The sequence below is a fragment of the Balearica regulorum genome, chromosome 2 (assembly GCF_011004875.1).
Source record: "Balearica regulorum gibbericeps isolate bBalReg1 chromosome 2, bBalReg1.pri, whole genome shotgun sequence".
In the NCBI taxonomy this organism is placed as follows: Eukaryota; Metazoa; Chordata; class Aves; order Gruiformes; family Gruidae; genus Balearica; species Balearica regulorum.
The window spans coordinates 24,071,625-24,095,832 of record NC_046185.1 but is presented as its reverse complement, the minus strand read 5'-3'; the positions used below and the strand labels follow the sequence as shown (position 1 = coordinate 24,095,832).

At 36.4% G+C, this 24,208-nt stretch overlaps 1 protein-coding gene across 6 annotated transcripts in view; it reads left to right on the top strand.

Annotated features, from left to right (window-relative positions):
- The window catches only part of VPS13B (vacuolar protein sorting 13 homolog B), a 486,160-nt gene that overhangs the window by 234,869 nt on the left and 227,083 nt on the right, over positions 1 to 24,208 (top strand). For all 6 annotated transcript variants that reach the window (XM_075743649.1, XM_075743646.1, XM_075743650.1 and 3 more), the window contains 2 exons: positions 7,301 to 7,428; positions 14,855 to 15,089. In XM_075743649.1, the coding sequence (XP_075599764.1) occupies positions 7,301 to 7,428; positions 14,855 to 15,089 (363 nt within the window). The remainder of the gene's footprint in view (positions 1 to 7,300; positions 7,429 to 14,854; positions 15,090 to 24,208) is intronic.

Here is a 24,208-nt window from a genome sequence, read left to right as displayed (position 1 = left end):
ATAATTTTCGCTTTGAAAAATGAAATAACATTTTCCATGCTTGAAGATGAAATTGGGGTTTTGGGGGAGTTTTACTGCCTCCTCGTGAGGCCTGTTTGTAGCCATTACACCGAAATGTAATTTCACCAACTTTCTACTGTGACATCCAAAACTTAACAGTGCTTGGAAGTAACCATGATATCCCAGGCACAAATTTGATACTGTCTCTTTTTTTCCATAGGAAACCAGGCAAAGAAAGATTCCCCACCTTTCCTTGCAGTCACTTCCTAACATTTGATAGTGTAGATATAATAACACGCTTATGACTTGGTCATTAGATACTTTCTATAACTGGAACTTCTTGGTTGTTACAGGAAGTGTTAGTAACTTGATTTTGAAAGCTTTACTCAAGTAATTCTTAAAATTCCTTGAACGCATACACATGAGATACTTCGGAACCACTACTAAATACCCCTCCATAAAAGTGGAGAAAAAAGGAAGCTTTAAATGTAGACATGTCTCTATTTTATTTAGGCCAACTGATTCTGTGTTAGTGTTTGTATTTGAAGTTGCATCTCAAGTTAATAAACTTTCTATTGAGTACAGTGTGGCAGAATATGACCTATACTTAGCAAAACTGGATGCAGCTACTGATTTATTTTTTTCCTAAAGTACAGCTAGAGTACTGAACTAGATTCCTGCTAAAATGAGCTGTTGGAATGCAAAAAACTGGCAAATGTGAGAGAAGTCTGGCTGGTGGGAAATCAATGGATTATCTGAAGTATTTGAATTAGTAGGTCACTATTTCTGCTCAATGAACTGCATGATTATCGTTTATTCATGCCTGCTATGAAATGTATGACTGATTTATTTGGGAAGATGAATGAAATTAAATAGATGCTAAATAGGCAAAGTAAAATACAGGAATTTAAATCTGATACACATTTGCCTAGGGTGCCTGAAAATACTAGGATTTTTGTATTTTTATAAATGGAGTTTAGTTCTTGGAAGGATTGTTTAAAAGGAAGGTCTTCAGGCACAGATGATTTATAGTAACTTTTAAATGGCTGGACAGTCACATATGTATAATGAAAATTAATTATTGTGAGTTTTCATAGCTAGTAAAATGTTTGACTTTTGTGTTATGACAGCATGATTTCTTCAGTTCAGTGTGTGGATTTCAAAAACGTTATTAAGACAAAGCCAATGTAGTATATCAAACACGCTTTCTGTATGGAGAAATTAAAATCTGAGAGAGCAAGAAGGGGGATTTATTTTTAGATTGTATTTAAAAAACTAAGAAACTTTCAATGTCTTTTTAAAAAGGCAGAAAACTAGGCAGAATTCCTTCTGCATTTACCAGAAAAGCTCTTACAAATCCAAGGGCTGAAATTCTTTCTTCACAGTATAAAATTTACTTGGAATGGTTGGTGATATTAAGAAAAAATTCAGGCATGGACTTTAGATATGAACACACATTCAACACATTTTTGTAATTACTAATGTAGTAGCTCAGTTTTGCCTGTGAAAGACTGTTATTGATTTGTACAAAAGTGTCAGTCCTTTTAAATTCTTGTTCCCAGAACTAAATAGGTATTTTTTGCCAGAAATAGTGCAGCAATCATTAAGAATTTGGTGGGAGAAAATGCTGACCATAGCCATTCCCTAGCCAACCCCCACTTTCACACAGAAAGATCCTTTTTCCTCGCATAACAATGTTAATATCGCATTTGTCTTTGTTTACTGATGTGTTTACTCTAGAAAAAGGCATGTTGGGTAAAAAGTCCAAAGCCTTGGTATGTTAACGCTTATTTTGCTGCTAAACTCATTGAATGACCATTCTAATTTAGTCACTACACCTCTCTGCTGCTGATTCCCTGGGTATAAAGGACTTGCTCTGGCTGGTTGTCAGGGACTGTGGGGCTCAATTACTATCTTGATTGGTAAAAGTAACGTATTATCTGCATGGTTTGTAAAGTAGACCGCAAAAATGCTCAAAGCCCAGTAAAAAAATCATTTATGCAAAGACTATTCAGTATGTGGGCAAATATATTGCGTATTTCTATAAGCTGAAAAGGACTTCCTGCTGTTATTTAAGGTAGTTAAGTACTGCTTTTATTCTCAAGTATCCTGATGAAGAGTGCAAACTTTTTTTACATACGGATCATCATAGTCTGTCTTTATAAAAAAAATATCTCAGTTACATGACTAATTCAAATATCAGTCATCCAGGAATGGGGACTAACTTCTCTTATGATACTGCAAAACTAAAATGTGAATATTTCTGAAACACTTCTGATAGATACGGATGGTTCCAAAAATACGGTAAACGCAGCTTTGAGCTTCACCTAATGGTTTCAGTGACCCTGCTACTTGGATTAACTTTTTATTTTTAAATTTGATTGTTGGAAACAATAGTACATTAAGATAGGAAGTATTTTTAACAGGCTATTCCCCTGTGGTTTTGCAATTTCTTGTATGCATATATAATGTTTTAATATTAAATCCTCAAACAAAATTATTATATGGAAATGCATTCCATTGAGAACAGAATTTGTTTCTTTGGTCATCATATATGTATATAAAAATATGTATACATACACACACACACACAAAAGTGTGAATCATTTGTAATGCCTTCATATATCTCCATATATAGACATATACGTTTAGTTCTGTTGTGTTGCAAATATAAAAATATGTAGACTTATGAGGAAAATTGGAATGCAAACCTGAAGACAAACAAACTTCTATATGACAAGTTTCACTGACTTTTTACTTTTTGCACAATGTTATACCTAGACACCAAAACTTGCTGGTTTACAGAAAAGAGCAAGTGAGTTTTAAGTAGGTGATGGGGTTTGGGTTTTTTGGTTGCTTGTATTTGTTGGTGGTTTTGGATTTCTTTTGTGGGTAGTTTCTGTTTTGTTTTACATATAAAGAAACCAATTAATCTTTTGCAAAAAAAAAATAAATCTGTAGGCCGTTTAGATTTTTTCAGACTTGTTTGAAGTTTGAATTTTCTCCTCCACTGCATTTTAATCGCATTTCTAATCCCTTAGACCCCTTGATCAGTTCCTTAATGGCTTGCATGTCTTGCAAAAACCTTGGTATTTTTGTTTCTATTTCTGATAGAAAGCCATATCTAATGCATGCAAATGTGAATAGATATTAAGAAATCCCAATGAGTTCTTTGACACTATGGAGACTACTTCTAATTTTAGCAGAGGAAAAATCTTTCCAGAAAGAGCCATGTACGCTTTCTTTTGATTTCTTTCTTCTTTTAAATACTATTAATTGTTCATGTGTTTTGCTGTAATGGCCTCTTAGTAACTATGATTAGTTTGCAATAGGATTTTTCTCAGCTTAACTCAGTTCTGATGTGTGAGAAGCTGTATGACGGATGATGTGATGTGGGAAGGAAAGCTTGCCCAGCTTGTTGAGGTCATATGACAGATGCATTTTGAGTGTGGTCATAGGATGGGATGCTGGAGAGACTATCCCAGTGCAGGCTGCTGTGTGGGTGTCTGTCTGTGAACCTTCTTTCAGTAGGAGCTCTCTGAGCTTTTGGGGGTCAGTGGAAGCATGCGTTTGCCTGGAGCAGGATAACCCTTTCCTACCAGAAAGAAGCTGCTGCCCTCTTAATGCATGAGGTATCTGAAGCACACAGTGGGCCAGGAGAAATGAGTCATCTTTGCCAGAGGGATGAGACGTGATAGATCTGTACCACTTAGAAATTAGGAATAAGGTATCAGCGTTGTATTTTACCTCCCGTTAGTTCAGTGGTAGCTGTAAGGAGAGAGGAGGAACTGAAAGCATGAGGCCAGTGGTGAGTACAAATTATCAATAGACCTCAACCCAGTAGTGGGAAATCTCTGATCTGTGGTCTTTTCTGCTTTGATTTATTTAAGGAAATGTCCATTTGCCCCAAACTTTTGCACTTCAAAAGTTTTATTTTCCCTTTTGTGTTCCTTAGATCACGGAATATTAATAGCACAGAATAGCACCATTTTCCCCAAAGATCTCTTTATTTTTAAAACTTTTAAGTATTTTATGGATCAGACTTCTAAAGCAACCAGTTCCCAGTAAGCTAAAAACCACAAAGGAGCAGGCATATGTCTATACAAGAAAGACACCTCTATCTAGAATTTATACCTTAGTGGCATCTCCTACAAAGAGAGTACGTTTATGATTAATTTTGCAGGATTTGCACTTGGAACTCTTTCTATACTTTAACCATTGTGAAATGAATTATGAAGACTGCTGCTTCTGGTAGCTCAATCCTGATTGATCTGATCAGTCCTTTTTAAAAAGTCTGTTCACTGCCAGTTTGTGTTCTGAAAGTGATGGTGAATGTGGCAGGCTCTGAGTGACTGATAGTCAATGGAAATAGTCGTGGTGTTTATTTTTACAGAAATACCAGTTACACAATATGGGACTAGAAGATGATAGAAGGAACATTTTATGTTCCTGTACACTGGTTTTCTTAAAAATTGGGCTTGTACAACCTGAAGCAACCCCCCCTCCCTTTTTTTTTCTCATCAGTTTGTAAATGTTTCATGCAAATCATATTTTCTATCTAGCTATTGCTGACTGGCTCCTGGCTTCAACACAAGGCTGATTACAGTGCCAGGAAATGTTCCTAGGTTTTCAATTCAGTAGTAGCTGAGTAGCATAATTATTTTAGGAGATTAACCTTCATACCGAGACAGATGGAGCTGATCCAGTCTACATGTGTACTATAGAAGACTAGCTAGACACACACGATAGCTACACCAGACTACTACATTCTCTTAGCAGCTGTCATCTACTGGTAGCCTTGCCTGATGGGGAATTAAGACATTGTTCTGTCCCAGCATCCCTTCAGACAAAACTCTGGGACTTAGCTCACGTGAACAGAGGACTTTTTTCTTCTTTTCTGTTCAGGAGTTTCTTCTGTGCTTGTTTCTTCTGTGCTTGTTTCTTCTTCTTGTTTCCACTCTTATTACTTCTCTGTTTTCCGTGATTTCTGGTTGAATGGTTCCTTATCTGTTTGTTGGGTTTAAAGACTCTATTTTGGACTTTTAGTTGAGTATGACGCATTACAGCGAACCTGTTGTCTACTGTGGATATTCCTGGAATCGAATCAACTTTGCAGGTTTGAATTGCACATATATGGAGAGAAACAAGTGGTTGCTTGAGCCAGCTAATTTTTTTTTTTAATTCACAGATAGTTGTTTTTGGCATTAGAAAGTTGATTCCTGTAATTGAGAGAGAATTAGCAGAGTGTGTGTTTCCCAGCGAACAAAACATGGGAGACTGGAACAAAACCTAGCTTTAGATCCCACTCGTGAGGAATGCACTTGTTCAGTGATGTAGGGTGTTGATATTCCCTGCTGATTGTGCTGTAGAATACAGTTTTACATTGTATTTATCTGTTCATCCTGACCTGAAGCATTCCTGCCTGTGAAATTTCCAGAGTCTCACAGTGTCTGTATACCATTCTGACCCTTACCCACACATGTATTCTGGAGTTCTACACTCCGGTAATTGTTTTAATATTTCTTGATCCTCAAGCTGTTCCTAATTCTTACCTTGTAGTATGCGTAGGGTAGGGCCTGACTACACAGAGAAGATGGTGTGAACTGAAGTAGGGTAAGAAGGTAAAGCAGAACAGCAATTCCTCACTGAATGTCTTTGTTTCAACTTAATCCATTCATTATGTGGATGGAATACTCACTGTATGGCATAAAAGTGTCCACATGAGAAAATATTAGGAAATAGCTACTCCACGCTGCTTCTCCATATGAACAATTTACTCCTCTCCAGCACAGCTGACAACAAACAATCCTGAAATGTCATGGTTTTTACATTCTCCTGATCCAGTTTTCATACTTTATCATTCTAATAGATCCATAATTGGAGCCAGAAATATCTGAGAGGACTAATTATACTGCAGTCACAAAGATTCTCTTTCACTCTTTTGACCACCTCTCTTTTTTAATTCCCCATCAATTTAATAAGATTAATGCTTCTCTTTCTTTTCAGATCATTAAAAATACTATTTGTTGAGGGATTTTGTTGAGAATATTAATCAACTCTGGTCTTTTCTAGCCTTGATGGGAAAAATGTCACAAATTAATTCCTCAAGTCGCATTAATATTGCACACTTTTGGCAGAAATTCACCTCTCAGATGTTTCATTTTTAATTCCTTGCATGTTTCCTTGCATGATCAAAACTAGCTGAAGACCCAGCGATGCATATCAAGGGGCATATACTTTTGCTCACCTGAGTTCAGTTGATAGCGTAATTTTGGTTTAAGGATTTTTCCGTAGTTTGTATGCCACAGATTTCTCCTAGCTGTATAATTGGGAGACATAAATTGTCACATTTATGCTGATTTCAATTTAGTTTAAAATGAAGTCATGAAGACTTCATCATTTATTCCTGCAGTTTTGTCCGCTCAACAACACGTGGGCCAAAACTGGAAATGTTAAAGAAGCTGACAACAATTTGATGGGTATCCCAAAACATGAGGAGGAGGATGTTCTGTAAGAGATGACAGGAGGAGCTATGTACCACTCATACAGTCTTTAATGAATTTGTAGTTGATCTCCTCACTAGTCCTCTTTTGAAGTTCTACTATGCTTAGATTCAATTAAATGCTTCTATTATCTAAAGTCTTTCCATATTCATGTTGCTAAATAACTAACAATTTAAAAAATTTTTCTTTTTACTAGAAAACATTGAATTTTGCTGAAATATTTCATACTTTAGTACATTTAAGCTTGACAAAGTAAGAAAATGGTTTAATTTTTATGCCTCTTTTTGGAAGTATAATCAATTTTTAAGTGAATTTTTTAAAGAAAACAAATCAAAGGCTGTAATTTCATATTGCCTGTCTTTCATTTCTTACAATTAGTTTAGAAAAATAAAACCTCTTTTAGATTACACTGGCAGCAATGTATGTGAAAACCTCTTAGATTGCTATTTTGTCACCAATTAGGTTATCACACTTTGAAAACTGTCTTAATTTGCTTAGATCAAGCATTTTTCATAATATTTTCTTAGCAGTTTACGTTAAAAAAGTTTCAGCATTTCATTTCATTGAGTTTCTCACCAGGCTTAACTGATATAGTTGTATTGCTGAGTTTAAAACTAATAATAGACATGCTATTATTACATACATAGTGAGATACATAGTGGAGAAGAAATCTCTTTTAATCTTTTAAATCTTTTTAAAATTTAAAATCTTTTTAATTTTTTAATCGTTTTCTTTTCTACTAGTAAGTATATTAGTTATGTATTCTTTGTGTAATTGAGTTTTGTTGTTTGCATTAGAATCTCGTCCTTTGTCACTTCCTGTGAAAACCATGCTGAACTCATCTGAAAGCTGCAGAAGTCCTGAAGAAAGAATGAAGGAATTTATTGGAATAGTGTGGAATGCAGTTAAGTGCCTTACACTTCAGGTAAGATGAAAAGGAAGTGAAAAAAACCTATGTCTTTCCAAACTTTATGATTCTTTTTATGCATCCTAGTGCTTTTTATTAGAGGGTTTTTAAAGGAGCTCCCAAGTTTTATTGTTTTATTTCAGTAGTTTCAAAGTCTTAGAGAACGAAAAATAGAATATAGATTTTTGGTAACTTAAGACAAGAATGCTTTGGTTTTAGAATATTAGTTTTCAGAATACTTTTTATATCTAAGAGGAAGATCCTTAAAAATATATATATAGGAAGAAAAAATGCTTGTCACACTTTTCTGTATTATAAACATAGTTATACACCTTTTTATCCATAGTTAGATTTGCAGAATACCTTCCTTTTAAAAATATTTGAGGAAAGTGTGTATGATAAATACTTTCTTGGGGTGTACGATACAATATGATGGTTCAGCTGCTTACTTGTCTACCTTTTCATAAAGGAGAAGTAGATGACCACTCGGATTAAACCATTTCATCCTAGACTGCTCTAGATTGTGATCGCTGATCAGTAAAAGCAGAGTTTTCATGTAGCAGTATATGCGCATGCTTTACATGAAAAAAGCCATGTTAGAAGTCCAGTGCTGAGATTATGATCTTAACTAGATGGCTTAGAAATGCTGGAATTGGGACTCTCTTCTTCCAAGGATAAATAAAGTGCCTGCTTAGATATTACCCTAACTTAGAATTATTTTAATCTGTGCCTTTTGAACAGGATATTCTATGAGATTGGTATTTTATGGTATATCAGCATATAGTAGCAAAACTGGGTTTGTGTTAAAATAAAATTAAAAAATACTCAAACCACCCTATTTCTGACAGAAAGTAATTGTGCCTGTTCCTTTTTCCTACCAAGGAATATGTTTGTTTATATACAGGCTCATCCCAGAACCTGGGTTTGTTTTACTCCTCTCCCAAACAGAAAGTACTTTGGGTTCAAAATATTAGAAAGTTTGAAAATTTAAGTTTTGCCTAAGCAAGAACTTCAGACTTGATTTAATTGCAGAACATACTGAAGTTGAGGAGATGCTTTCTACTAACTAGTTTTCAGCCAGCCCTTTCATCACTGTTTCATGAGCATTTTGCTTATTTTCCCTTCTTTCTTAATGTTGTCACCACTGGAGATTAAAACGGCTAGATAAGGGGAGTCAAGAGAGGTAATTTGTAAGGCGTTTGAAGGAGCACTGTATTTTTGTTTTGTGTCTGGGTGGTATCTAGCACAATGGGACTCCTTGAATAAATGAGGCTTGCAGTTTGAGTCATAATAAAAATAATATAACAATGACGATGATAAGAGCTGGATCCTTTATAAATGGGAAAAATTGAATCAGGACTAACATATTCTGCTCATAGATTTTTCCAAGGTATGCTCTGTTACTTGAGGAACCAGCAAAGTGAATTTCTTTCGAAGAATGGTTAAGGTACTGACCAGCTAAAAATGAAGTTTGCCTGTTGCCAAATTAAAAAAAAAAAAAAGGAAAAAAAAGAAAAAAAAGAAAAGAAAAAAAAGGTTGTATTCAAACTAGTAGGTTTTTTTGTGAAGATGAAAGCTGATGACAGTGATAGGCACATGTTTTCTCAGAGAGTAATTTGTGACTATATTGCTGCTCTGACATAATATGCTCATGGATTAGAGCTAATACTGGCAGAGGATTTTTTTGTGTTAGATACTCTTTCTGGTTCTGGTTTGAGGTTCTAGATTTATTTACTTTTTTGGGGTTTTGGGGTAAGGTATTCGTGCTTTCAATATTCATCAGTATGAATATGAAATTGTATTTTTACTTCTTATCTGTGTTGAAATTAAATGGCCCTATGAATTCATAAAACAATTTACACGCTTCTCATGTGTTTCATCCTTATGCTTTGATTATACTTGGTAAAGTATATGCCAATATCTTGCCAGAAGGACAATACATGTTACCAGTGAAATGTTTCAACAGACTCCAAGGAAACACTATAGGAAAAGTCCAAGAACGTGCTTCCAAACAAATATGCAGTAGTCGTTCTTAGTGAAATATGAAGGATTTATAGATATGCTTACTGTTCTTTAATTATTGCTAGTAGTCCCTATGTCTAATTTTATTTAAATACATATTTTTCAAGACACAAATGCATATAAGTAGCTTTTTTCCTTCCAGACCAGCCTAAATGGGGAAGCTAAAATTTGTGCAGTCAATATATAGAGGATAAGATGATGAGGGTTATGACTCTGTTTTTCAATTCAAGTACAGTATATTTATTTTATTAAACATAATATGCATTTTATTAAACACATAAATATATTTATATGTTAAATTCATAGAGATTTTCTCTATTTTATTATCATTTGGCATGAAAAAGGCAAATTTCTAGAATATTTTGTCTGGTTCAATGCTGGAGTGCTTAGACTCTAAGGTTTTTTCTAAAGCTATTTTCATGTTCCTGGATCTTTTATTAATACGATTGTAGAACAGAAAAGTCTATAGTTGTCGTCAGATAAAACAGAACTCCATAACTTAAAATCATCAAAGGATTATTCTTTTAGTGGAAGTTTGAGTAAGTAAATGTGTTTGGAACCAAAGTAACTGGAAAGTTTATTTTGGATCCAAAGCTGATACTCGCTTTGCCCTAGCCCTGGCTTGCTCATGACAGAATATTGCATGAAGATTTTGTGCATTGGAGTTGTGGTAACCTGTTAGTATTTAAGTGAAAAGACTTTCATACTTAACTATAAAAAGTTGTTTTTATTATTTAGTTGTTGTAGGATTTTATATGCAGCCTTGAAGTCTTTTGGCAGTTACACCGTGTAGGAGGGTAATACTTGCTTTCCACGTGTTCTTCATGCTAATAGTTGCTAAAATTGTGGAGCAGTATAAACATAATTATTTTTAATTGGTTGTTAATGCTGAATTCTAGTGAGAACAATGATGGATCTGTATTAAAAGCAAATGAATTAATGAATAATGTTGCAATGAATTCCAGCTAAATAAGAGTGTAATTATTACATATAAAACTTAGCCAGATATTCCATGTGCCTGATATTCCATGTGCCTGAAATTATTTGAAAAAATGAGTCTGTTTCCTGAAATTATTGAAAATAATATTTTCTTTAAAGCCTATAACTTGTACAAAGTTTTAGTCAAAATGAAACACTGATTGAAAGAACAGAAATGTAAAGATGAGATTGACTAAAGCTCCTGTTCTTTGAACAGTGGTTTGTGTTCAGGGGTCAGGAAGAGATTCTGTGACTTGTAACTTAGCAGTTACAGCTATCAGCAGTTACTCAGCGGTTACGAGACAGGATGGTTTCTTAAGTTGGTTACTTACCACAAACTGACAAAAAAAGAAATTTTCCATAACTAAATAAAAACTTTTTAAAATCAAGAGTTCTTAGAGAAGAATAGGAATACTGTGTAGTGCTAAGACAAATTTTAAGTGGTCAAAGAAAATACAACTGATCCTTATTATACTCATTCATGTGTACAGGTAGTTTGCTTGCTTAGTTCTCTTACTCATGTGCTCTGCTTTCCATTTATATAATTTTTGCTTTTTGTCTAACATCAAAACATGACTTTATGGCCTGCCTTTTTAAATTCTAACCAACAGCGCGTGTCTGGCTCAACTGCAGATGGTCTCATTGGGAAGAGCTAATTTGGGTGTTCAGAGGCTGAGGGATGGTCTTATAACCAGAACCCCTACATGAGATGTGTAACGGTGGTTCTTTGCAGTTTTGGGAGTCATTGCAAGATTATATTCTGTACCTGAAACTCCCAGAAAAACACATTAATCTTTCTGCCAAAAGAAGATGATGGATGGCGGTTAATGCTGAGAGAGGCCACTTCCCAGGAGACACCTTTATGTGATTGTCACCTTGTGGATCATCTTCAGTGCCTCTAATTGGTTTATATAGCTGTAAAATGTGAGTTAGGGAAGGGAATCTCCTTATGGTATCACTATGATGAAAGGCTGTAAAGACTCTTGTACAGCCTGTCCCTCCTCGTTGCACTTGTGCAGGATAACTGTGGAGTGTCAGTTGTTTTCTTTCACTCCCTCCCACCCACCCTCCTCAGTTAGGAAGACCTGATTCTTCTGCAGTATATATTTCACTATTCTATCTATCGAGCAACATTCTCTTTTTATAAAATATGAATTAGAAATACTCCATTTATTCCAGTAACTTAATACTTTCCTTTTTATACAACAGTCTTAAAGTCATTGCACTTTTTTAGGCTTACATATTAGTGAAAACTTAGAGCAATATGCTTTGCATAAGTTTTTAAAAGTAGAAGGGAAAATACGGCTTGCCTCATTGGCTTATCATTAGCGTACATTACTTAGTATGTATAGGCCTTGACATAATAGAAATGAAAATAGGGGGTGATTCTGTTTCAAGAATTTGTAATAATTCCTTCTCTTTAACACATGAATGTGTTCAGTATTGGCAAAAGAACACGTTGCTACCAAAACTGAAATAAGATCCTTGAAACAGAAAGGATGTTGCCATGGAAAAATGAAGTAACACTCAGTGCAGCTGCGAAGCATTAATGAATAGGATATTTTTTTAAAAGATCATTTGTGTTTGGTGTGGCTTGGAGGGTCCCAACCAGATGGTTTCCATGAACAGGATCTGACCCCCAGCTTGAGGACTTCTTACTGGCAGATTACTTCATTTTCTTTCCCTTGGATTGTCAGATCCTTACATTAATGCAAGATTTACTGCTGCAGATTTATATTCAGTTACATAAATCAGTCACATTTTACATTAAATTCACAATTTTAGACACACAGTTTAACAGTTATTTAAAAAGTGTAAAAAGATTTATATGATAGCTTTAATATATGCTATTGATGTAGTTTAATTTTAAGAATTTGGATTACATATATTTTAAAGCACTTTCCGATTGGTGAAGCAATCTGTAGCGCACATTCTCAATTTTGTCCAACATACAATTCCATCATTTTAGGTGCACTCTTCCATTCCTTCACTGGAACTTGTTATTAGACAGATCTGCAGATTCTGTCAGATAAACGTACACAAATTCCATTGAAGTTGGTAGTTGTGTGGAAGCAGAATCTGCCTCTGAGAAGTTCAACAGGTTCAGTTCAATTTTGCACTTATTGGGCCATTGTGCATCCAAGTCGGCAATTTTTTATGTAATTATAATAATTGCATGATTTGTCCTAAAATGTGGAATTTTGCCGTATGTTCATTGCACTGGCCTTTGAAATCCTGCAGTAATGTTTTGCAAAATTCAATTATACATATAAAACTCTACACGAAACGCAGGTAAGGAAACTATGTCTGTAAGCAAATCTGTAAGATTACATATGGAAGGCCTGATGCTGTCATGGAAACCCCACCAAAATTCATGGTCCATCTCCCGTTCAATTGTTGGAAACTGAATGGTAAGGTAGCTGCCTATTTAAACAAGAATTTCCCTTGGGCATTTGAAGGAGTGAAACTGTTGTGATTCCACTTCGATATTCTTGATATCGCAAAGTAAAACAAAACAAAAATGATTTGAAGAACTTGTCTTCAGTACAAAGCTGTACTGAAATGTAAATTAAGTGTAAAAACGCTACTGAGTACTGAGATCTCTTCTCAAGAGTATTTTGTAAAACATCTCCTGTAGATCTGGCTGTTGGTAATGTGATGAAGTGGAGTATCTCTCCAAGTTGGTGGAATTTTTGGGTTATTATTACCACATGGTTTGTATATCCAGGCAGCATTTGATGTTAATCATCATGGATATATATATGAAGAATGAATGATTTGTTATAAACTGTTTACTCAGCAAATGCACTGATAATATAAAAGTTATACTGATCATAACTGTTTTGTCATCTATTTATCATTATCCCACAATGGCTTGACCTGCAACCTATTGCTAATAGACCAGAAAACAATCTAATATGTCACTGTAAAAATCTTTGCAAATTGACACAATGACTGATTTACCAGTTTAAAAAAAAAAATTCCAAATCTATTACATCTGTAACAATACACCATTGCTTTTCATCTAGTATAAATAAAGTACACTCTGCAACCTTGGATCAATAAACTACTTATCAGAGATGTAATTAACTTCATTTTACAACTCAAACAGTTCTAAAACTAGAAACAAACACAGACTTCATGTAACAATGTATTTATTTTTGCAAAATTCTACTTATATTTTTCTGCCGTGAATTCTTGTCAGATTGTCTAAGCAAAAGGGCACACAAATGCTGAAATAAAGATGAATATCTGTGTTCTCCTCACTAGGCTGGCAAAGCACTTACGGTGCTGGGGAATTCCAGCCCTATTGCAAACATTGTTGTGGGCTTGAGGGACTACTAGCCTTCAGGGGAGGGTATGGAGTACAAACCTTGGTTATCAATTTCAAGCTGTGATGTCTTTTAATGATGTCAAATTGAAAGACTCTGTTACGTAAGTTTACAGGAAACAAATGTTGTTTTATCACAGCTACAAATAACATCTTGTATCCAATATTTTGTACACTAGACTTTTCCAAACAATGTGAAGAAATGAACTGAATCTTAGCTTGTACTCGCTTAACAAAGCATTCAAGTGTGCAAGCTGTTAGGGTTATTTGATATCCAGGTGCAGAATATTACTTGTAAGAGCCAAGGAAGACTAACGGTCTGGAGCTTACACCACCTCTGAGCTAACAAGTCATGATGAGTTCAGTTCTTGGTTTGGGCTCACTCAGCCTTGCTAGAAGCTCATAAGGAAATGGCAGAAGGGTCAGAAATGTTTCAGGGTAACAGCATTGCTTGAAAATAAGGAACAAAAAAGTGCTATTACATATGAAACCATATGCACTACTGCTGATTTGCAATGAAAACAGGACAAAAGCTGTATAAACTCTGTGAACTTCATTCATTTCTCTTTCTCCTTGTGTATGTATGCACCTATCCATTTGTTTTAAAGTCAGTTTTTCACTAAAGTTTATATTTTTTCTAGTTTATCTGATGATTAATCTTTTTGTACATGCTAATTACTGTTGACTACAAAGCAAAGACAGAATTTTCCCTGAAATAGGTCTTTATAGAAAGTTACAACATATAAAACGTTGGTTAGTTCTAGAGGCTTAGCCTATTGCTAGCAAAAGCTAATGAACTGCAAAAAGAGGAGGGCTTTCTCAGCTTTATTGTGAGTTATGTTCGGTTTATATGGCAACACCTTTCTGATCAAATTTACAGACCAAAATCACACTGCTTGTTCCCTCCCCTCCGTAATCATAATTTACATGAATATATTATTTTCCAACATTTTGTGTCGTCTTTCCTCTTAATTCAGTGAAAAGCTAAGACTATTTTCAATCAACTGTCATGGATGAGTAACTTGAGATTTTTTTACCAAGATGAATACTCCACATCATGGGAAAAAATGATAATCTGTTTCTGAGAAATCTTTCTTGGCTTTGTTTTTTCAGCTTGAAGTGCAATCTTGTTGTGTGTTCCTTCCGAATGATAGCCTGCCTTCCCCAAGTACTATTGTATCGGGTGACATTCCTGGGACTGTGCGAAGCTGGTACCACGGACAGGCCAGTATGCCTGGCACACTTGTCGTCTGTTTGCCCCAGATAAAGATTATGAGCGCTGGACACAAACACATGGAACCATTGCAGGAAATCCCGTTTGTTGTGCTGAGACCCATCCTGGAAGAAGGTAGTGTGATAAAAAAGCTTACTCTTTATTTTCCATTTTTTACTGTTATGAAAATTATCTTCATGTTATTTTGAACACTTCTGATATTATGCTGCTTTTTTAGCTGTATGTTATGTATTATTGATGACTAGAAACACTAATGATAAGGTTTGCCCCATGGAGGTGAAATTGACACTCATCATCAAATAGCTAGTTCCACGATACATTTTGTATGTTTGTTGAAGCCAAAAGAATTCGGAAGTGCAATTTTTACTTACCTTCATTGGTTTTGTCATTTGACTTACTGTGTAGCCATAAGTCATTTGGCGCAGCAGGAGGAGGCAGTGAGTTGTGAATTCTAAGACAGAATGGAGGCAGGTTAGGATAATCTTCTCATGCCACCTTTGCTGGCCAAACAAAGTCTTGGATCTAACATTCAGACTGGATGTTAGGAAAAGGCTCTTCACTGAGAGGGTGGTTGGTCGCTGGAACAGACTCCACAGGGAAATGGTCACAGCACCAACCCTGTCAGAGTTCAAGGCGCACCTGGACAACAGTCTTAGTCATATGATTTAGTTTTAGGTAGTCCTACAAGGAGCAGGGAGTTGGACTCCATGATCCTTATGGGTCTCTTCCAACTTCAGATATTCTGTGATTCAATGGAAGATGAGAAAAGAAATTCATAAATATAGCAGACTTTAAAAAAAAGAAAAAAGACTTTATTTGTCATCATGATAAGCAACAATTGTGTTCTGTGTCTATAGGGATTGTAGTAAGGTTTTTGTAGAGATTTGAAGAAAAAAATTGAGAAGGTTTGTATGAGTGTTCCCAGGGGGGGATGCTCTTGTACATGGGCTAAGGATGAGAAAAAGTACAGTAGTTCTTATTTGAAAAGCTAATATTTTGTAGAGGGTTGAGTTGTAGACCAATTTGAGGGAATGTGTTGGGTTTGTGTGGCAAGGTTTTGGTAGCAGAGGGGGCTACAGGGGTGGCTTCTGTGAGAAGCTGCTAGAAGCTTCCCCTGTGTCTGATAGAGCCAATGCCAGCCGGCTCTAAGATGGACCCACCGCTGGCCAAGGCCAAGCCAATCAGCGCCTCTGTGATCACATATTTAAGGAGGAAAAAAACAGTTAGAGAGAGCTTTTGCAGACGGAGAGAGGAGGGAGAAGATGTAAGAACATCTGCAGACACCAAGGTCAGTGTGGAAGGAGGGGGAGGAGGTGCTCCAGGTGCCGGAGCAGAGATCCCCCTGCAGCCTGTGGTGGAGACCATGGTGAAGCAGGCTGTCCCCCTGCAACCCATGGAGGAAGGATGAGGGGGTGTAGAGATTCCACCTGCAGCCTGTGGAGGACCCCACGCCGGAGCAGGTGGAGACGCCTGAAGGAGGCTGTGGCCCCGTGCGAAGCCCACGCTGGAGCAGGCTCCTGGCAGGACCTGTGGACCCATGGAGAGAGGAGTCCACGCCAGAGCAGGTTTGCTGACAGGACTTGTGACCCCATGGAGGACCCCACGCTGGAGCAGTTTGCTCCTGAAGGTCTGCACCCCATGGGAGAGACCCACGCTGGAGCAGTTCGTGAAGGACTGTAGCCCGTGGGAGAGACTCACGTTGGAACAGTTCGTGAAGGACTGTAGCCCGTGGGAGAGACTCCATGTTGGAGCAGTTCGTGAAGGACTGTAGCCCGTGGGAGAGACTCCATGTTGGAGCAGGGGAACGATGAGAGGAGTCCTTCCCCTGAGGATGAAGAAGCGGCAGAAACAACGTGTGATGAACTGACTGTAACCCCCATTCCCCGTCCCCCTGTGCTGCTGGGGGTAGGGGAGGAGGCTGAAGCCGGGAGTGAAGTTGAGCCCGGGAAGATGGGAGGGGTGGGGGGGAGGTGTTTTAAGATTTGATTTCATTTCTCATTCTTCTACTCTGTTTTGCTGAGTAAGAAGTTAGATGAATTTCCTCTCTAAGTTCAGTCTGTTTTGCTCGTGACGATAATTAGTGAGTGATCTCTCCCTGTCCTTATCTCAACCCACAAGCTTTTCGTTGTACTTTTTCTCCCCTGTCTAGTGAATGAGGGGAGTGATAGAGTGGCTCTGGTGGGCATCTGGCCCCCAGCCAGGGTCAACCCACCACAGGGAAGAATCAGCTTTTAACATTCTGCAACTGATTGAGAAGTGAAAGGACGGGAGAAGCTGTAAAGGACCTAGCAAGTGAAAAGCTACATTTGTTCAAGTTTTTTAAAAAATAGAGCCCTTAAAAATTATGAAAGTAAATGGTAAATGGATTTCCAGCAGTTTTCTGAAGGAATACTGATGTAAAAATCTTGTTCTACATATATTGGTATGAAAAATTGTGTATCGGATATAGGTGAGACAAGTACCCCTAACAGTCTTGAGTCTTGGGATTTGGGTTTATTTTAATGATAGCCATGAGATCTAGCCTCATAAATAAGTTTAAAATTTCATGGAAACGCCAGTTGTGGTTTGACCCCAGTAGGTAGCTCAGCCCCACGCAGCCACTTGCTCACTTCCCCGTAGCAGGATGGAGAGAGAATCGGAAGAGTGAAAGAGAGAAAACTCGTGGGTTGAGATAAAGACAGTTTAATAGGTAAAGCAAAAGTCACACACACAAACAAAACAAGACAAGGAATTCATCCCCCACTTCCCATGGGCAGGCAGGTGTTCAGCCATCTCCAGGAAAGCAGGGCTCCATCATGTGTAATGGTTACTTGGGAAGACAAACGCCATCACTCCAAACATCTTCCCCCTTCCTCCTTCTTCCCCAAGCTTTTTGTGCTGAGCATGATGTCATATGGTATGGAATATCCCTTTGGTCAGTTGGGGTCAGCTGTCCCGGCTGTGTCTCTTCCCAACTTCTTGTGCACCCCCAGCCCACTCACTGGTGGAGTGGCGTGAGAAGCAGAAAACACCTTAACGCTGTGCAAGCATTGTTCAGCAATAACTAAAACATCCGTGTGTTACCAACAGTTTTCATCACAAATCCAGAGCACAGCACCATACCAGCTACTAGGAAGAAAATTAACTCTATCTCAGCCAAAACCAGTACATTGGTGTATCTTGAACGATATTATTTGAAAACCATTGTTGCTGTTTTGTGTATTCATTCTAAGATGAAGAGAGGGAGATGCAGCAATTGTTCCATTGCTTTTGTGGCAGCATTTTCTGGGAAAATTATTCTGTTTTCTGAGGTTTTTAAATATAAAAAATTATAAAGGGTATACTATGAAAAATTAAGTCAAAAGCACATTCAAGAGCTACTCCTATTCCTGCCATCTTGTCCTGGTTTCAGCAGGGATAGAGTTAATTTTCTTCCTAACAGCTGGTATGGTGCTGTGTTTTGGATTTAGGATGAGAATAATGTTGATAACACACTGATGTTTTAGTTGTGGCCAAGCAGTCAAGGACTTTTCAGCTTCTGATACTGGCCTGCCAACGAGAAGGTGGGGGGTTGCACAAGAAGCTCGGAGGGGACACAGCCAGGACAGCTGACCCCAACTGCCCAAAAGGATATTCCATACCATATGATGTCATGCTCCGTATATAACAGGAGGTTGGCTGGGAGGTGGTGTGGCTCAGGAACTAGCTGAGCATTGGCTTTGGTTGGTGAGTGGTTGTGCTGCGCATCACTTCTTATCTGTATTCTTTTATTACTACAACAACAATAATAATATTTTCTTCTTCCTCCATCTTCTGTCCTGTTAAAGTTTTTATCTCAACCCATGAGTTTTACCATTTTTCTTTTCGATTTTCTCCCCCGTCCCACTGGGGTGAGCGAAGTGAGCGAACGGCTGTGTGGTTTTTTTAGCTCCCAGCCGGGTTAAACCACAACACATCTGAAATTCGTTTGGATATATAACAGTGTTTTTCCTCTCCCTTTGTTCTGCCACTTATATTGGATCCTTCTCCTCCTTCCTGTATTTTACCTTAACTCACAGCAACAAAAATAAAATTGTAATTTTTAATAATCAAAGTCATATTAGAGAGGCTGCTGACTGAAAAAGAAAAAAAGAGAGAGAAAGATATATGTGTTTTTCTTATTAACTTTCAGTAGGAATGATCTAATTTGCTAATCAAAGTGACAGATAAAAGATAAATTTAACCCAAGTCTTTTGTTTTAAACTGATGATGTAATTTAAACCATTTATGAAACTAAGATGTCATTTGAATTTTGTCAAACCCAGATTTGAAGGAAAGATCCTAGTGAGAGAAAAGAATCCCCCTGGTTGGGATAAAGCCTATGGTAAGGAATTTGTGTGTGGCTTTGTGCTCTGGGAATAATGCCAAACAGAAGTTCTCACAATCTTGATATTTTTGATTCTCTAATGGAGCTGTTGCCTTCTCCCATGCCAAAACTCCCCCTTAAACAGACTATTAAAAAGGTTTTTTCAAGGCTTTTAAGTCACCTTCTTTGTTTTTTTCCCATGCAGAGGTAAATAGTTTTAATGGAGTTTTATTGGGAGAGTCTCTTAATTTGCATTGTGTCTTTGAACAAACCGTCAGGGACACGGTGTCATTCTTAAGACATGTTACCATCTCTTTGAAATTATATTTATTCAACCTTGCTTTTCTGGAAACTATTTTTCTGAATCATTCCTTCTTTTATAAAGAAGATATAAGTAAAACACTTGTTTATAAGGATGCATCGTTACTTTTAAGAAAGCTGTGTGCTCACTCATATATTTTTCTTACTGCATGAAAAACTAGAGGGAGGAAAAGGGAGCGTAGTCATACTGTCATTTGGGGATATTGCAGCCTATTCACAGAGACTTACTGACCTCAAGATGTCAACATACTGTAAAAATAGCTTATACAGTATCCCACCGTCAGGTCTTTAAATTTGTTATCAGACTTCTGATACATTTCTTTTCTGAGGTAATTGTAGTTTGTAGGAATACTTAAAAGAACATTTTAAATCTAGTACTTCAGAACCCTAACTTAGCTCAGTCATACTAAGAAACATATGAACAGAAATGGATTTATCTATGTAAAGAACAAGGCAGTCTGTTGGACTTCTGTTGAATAACAAATACAACTAAGTTCATTAGAAGGTATTAAATTACATTAAGTATTATCTTTATAGTTCAAATCAATCAGATGGTAGATCCGTGAGGTAGTATTCACTGAGGATATTAAAATAGAATCACAGTGTCATAGAGCAGCCCAGGTTGGAAGGGACCTTGGCTGATCATCTGGTCCAAACTTCTGTGGCAAAGGGAGCCTAGATGAGATTATCCAGCACTGTGTCAAATTGCTTCTTGAAAACCTCCACATCCTGGGGAGGTCGTTCCAGTGAATGATTTTTCTTACTGTAAAAAATTTCTTTCTTATATCAAGATGAAACCTCTCCCAATGCAACTTATACCTGTTGCCCCTTGTCTTCTCCATTTTGGCTCCTTGTGAAGAGGGGGACCTCTGTCCTATTTGTAGCTGCTCTTTAAGAAAAATAGTTACTAAGACGAAATGAAATGGAAACTCAATTTGAGCAGAACAGAAATGTTTAGAGAACTGCTTAGGGTGAGTTATGACTTTCTGTCCATGCTTGTGTACATCCAACTTCAAATACTTAACAATTCATCTATATACCTTCAAAGTCCCAATTTACAGTGATAGGATAAAATGTGGTAAAATTCTAGTTGGACAAAATACATTGTTATGATCAGGACTTCTAGACTGCTAAGTGGTCTTCAAAAATTTAAAAAGTTCTAATAGGAAAATAAATTGAAGACATGAAGGGAACTAACATTTTGTTTTGGGTAAAGCACCAAGTTTTAGAGTAATAATGAGAACATCTTGGCATCTATGAAATCTTCCTGTATTTAGAAGTTTACATTTTTAATTATTTTAATTTAGAATCTTTTCCTGACTTCCACTCATATTTTCAAACTAGTTACTGTTTTTTTAGTCTGTTCTCCCTGCTTCAATCCTTTCTTTCTTTTTTTTCTTTTTTTTAAAATAATCCTTAGCAGATGTAAAATGTTCCTCTTCAGGTTCATACCGGTAACTTTTATGAATCCCTCTTTGTAAAAATATTTGGTTAGGTCAGATACAGTAAGATACAGATATTTAGGTAAGACATGGTAAAATACGTTTTAGAAGTCAGTGTTCAAAGTATCTTAAAATTGTTATTGATATTGCTACATATCATATTCACGTTCTCATATGGATAGCAGTATGCTGACAGTCATGTAAATCACTGTATTCCAAACATTTAAATCTGAGATGGCTTTTGTTTGTGAAATATGGCAAATTATATAACCTCACAATTTTTGTAGCATATGTTTAAACTCAATAAGTTGTCAAGTGACTTGTGGGGAAAGAGAAAATTAGGGCTTCTAATACTAGTGTGTGAATTAATTATAATGAAATGTATTGGTCGTAAACTACTACAATATAATAGAGGCATATAGATTTAAACCTGCAAAAAAGGCAACTTCAAGATAATAACTGAAAAATAATTTCTGTAAATTGTAAGATGAATATTTGAAACTCAAATAGTGTGCTGTTGGAGTTTATATTCAACGTCACCATCTGTAAAACATAGTAATTATTGTCTTTAACTATTCTGTTAATGACCATCTAAAATTATTCTCCCATTTTAGTGACATTCTTCAGTATCTGAATAGCAATGAAGTTCTTCATAAACAACTTGTTAATGTTGTGTTCAGCTGTTAGAGCTCTCTAGTAGCTGGGTTTAAGTTAGAAAAGCCTGTGTGTTTGTCCTTATATTTGAAGTCCATGGAACTAGATCTCATCTGCTGAAAGTGAGCTCTGGACTTGGGCAGAGCCCTTAGGGCTTTTGACTGGGTTCACCTAGGATTATGCAGGCATGCAACCGCTTCCCTGTCGCATGACTGAGAGGAAGTACAACGGTGACCTAACATGTAATGAATGTAATATCTTTTTCTTTTAAACGTTGCATGTGCAATGCTCACCTTACGTGAGAATGTCAGCACATTGGAAATCCAAGTAAAGACCCTGCAATACGGGTACAGAAAGGGAAATGAAGACAGAGCAGTGAAGATGCTTTTTTGAAGACTGCAAAGGATACCTTTAGCAAGCCTGGGAATAGATCCCAGATCATATAAAGCTTTCGTGATCTCTCTCCTACCATTACTAATTTTAAACAAACAAAATTTCTCTTTTATACAACTGTGAGCGTTGTATACACAACATTGTGTACAACTGCCACTTCTGCAATCTGGTTTTTAAACCAAAGAGGAGTGTCATATAAAAGTAAGATCAAATATGTAACATTTATCAGTAGTTAAGGACATTTCTCAATAATGTATGTCATGCATATGGAAAGGCTTATAATGAGCATTAACTCTAGCTAAGAAACAAAGTGCATCAAATAACGACCAGAGAACGTGCTTGCACATAGCAAAAATTTGTAATTATAAATATTGGAAAAATAACTCTCACACTTTGTAGGAAAGGAGACTAGCAGATAAATGTTGAATGCCAATTCTTTGAAAGTTGTCTGGTGATTGCATCAGTCAACCACTAAAGATCTGAAAGTGGTATTTATAAATTTAAAAAGTTATCAAAACAGTTGAAATATCTTAATGAATACATTTGCAAGTTTTTTTTAAGTCAGCAAAAGATCAGTAGCAATGTTTGAAGAAATTAAATATAAGGATTTATGAGATCAGGAATTAAGCAGAATCTTTAACAATACTAGGGGTCTTTCATGTGTGTCTTTTATGATCTTGCCCATAAGAGATGTGGGGTGAGCTCTAGTTCCACTGAAGGCAATGTCAGGTTTGCTTATAATATTTCAGTGTAAAAGAATCTCAGCAATTAGGCAAGAAAACAGTAGTATACATGGATGGGAAGATTAGACGTAGAGAAAATATCTGCCAAGCGTAGTGCTGACTTTTCCTTTCTTCTGACTAATAAATAATTTTTGAAAGAAATCCTATTAACAATGTTGCTTTTGATATTTAGACACTTTGAATTATTATTTAAATAGTTTCATAAATCCAATCTGCAAATGAATGAAGGTACAGTCTTTTTAAAAACAATTAAAGCAAGCATAGGTACAACAACAAAACAAGGACTTATCAGGTAGACAGTTCCAGTATAATGTTAAAATGGTCACATAGTGTGTATGGAGCTGAAGCAGAGGTAATTGATGGCATTAGGGGGAATTTTATAGTTGTAAATTTACCATATCTTTACTACAGTGTTTGTTCAGCATATGGTGGTTTCTGTACATTGATAAAATTTGATCAGTGCTTTCCTTTTAAGGTAGATAATGTATGCAGCATAGTAGAATTAACATTCAGTATTTTCTTCGGAGATTCTTTCTAATCCATGAAATATAAGTGATGTTAATTTACTGTGGTGATCGCAGAGAAAAAAAAGTTCATGCGTAGTAATTAGAAACATGTCATTAGAGTTGACGTCGCATTTGAATTTTTTCCATCTATTACAATTAATATTTTGTATTTCTTGGCTGACCGAACTTGGAAAAAATACAGATTGCTAACTACTTTAAAATTTCTAATTTGAAACCTTTCCAAAGTATTTTCAAGTTACTTTGGCTGAGCTGAGTTCTTCAGTATGCAGTAGCTTCAAAGTAAACTACTGAAGTTTTCAGCTCGCTTTTAGGATGAGACACACAGACTTTCCTGATATATACTCCTGACCATATATATTTATTGCTGGTGCCACCTGTGGAAGGAAAAATCAAACTTTTACTAAAATAATATGGTAAAAACATGATTGGATCTAGCTTTATCTTAATTTCAAAACTTTTCTAAAGTTTCTTTTAAATAATCACAGTTAACACTTAATTTGTGCTATTTCTTAGTGATGTGATTTCTTAGCAGGACAGTGTTGATCATAGGCCACACCAGGCAGCAAACACACTCTCCATGTATTGTTTAAATACACTGGTTTGAATTCTTTATAACCCCATGAGACTCCAGGTGTCCATCCCAGTGTACATGTGTATTTGTCTGTCATCTTCTGTTTTGGTTCTCAAGACTGGCTCCCATGCTTCTGCGGTATTAGATTAATTTGGACTCTTCTTACCTGTAACTCCAGGCCCAAATCTTGAAAAATAAAACCTCATACCAAGTAATCTTCTGAATTTTGATATAGGAAGGAGAACTTTCCTCCTTCTC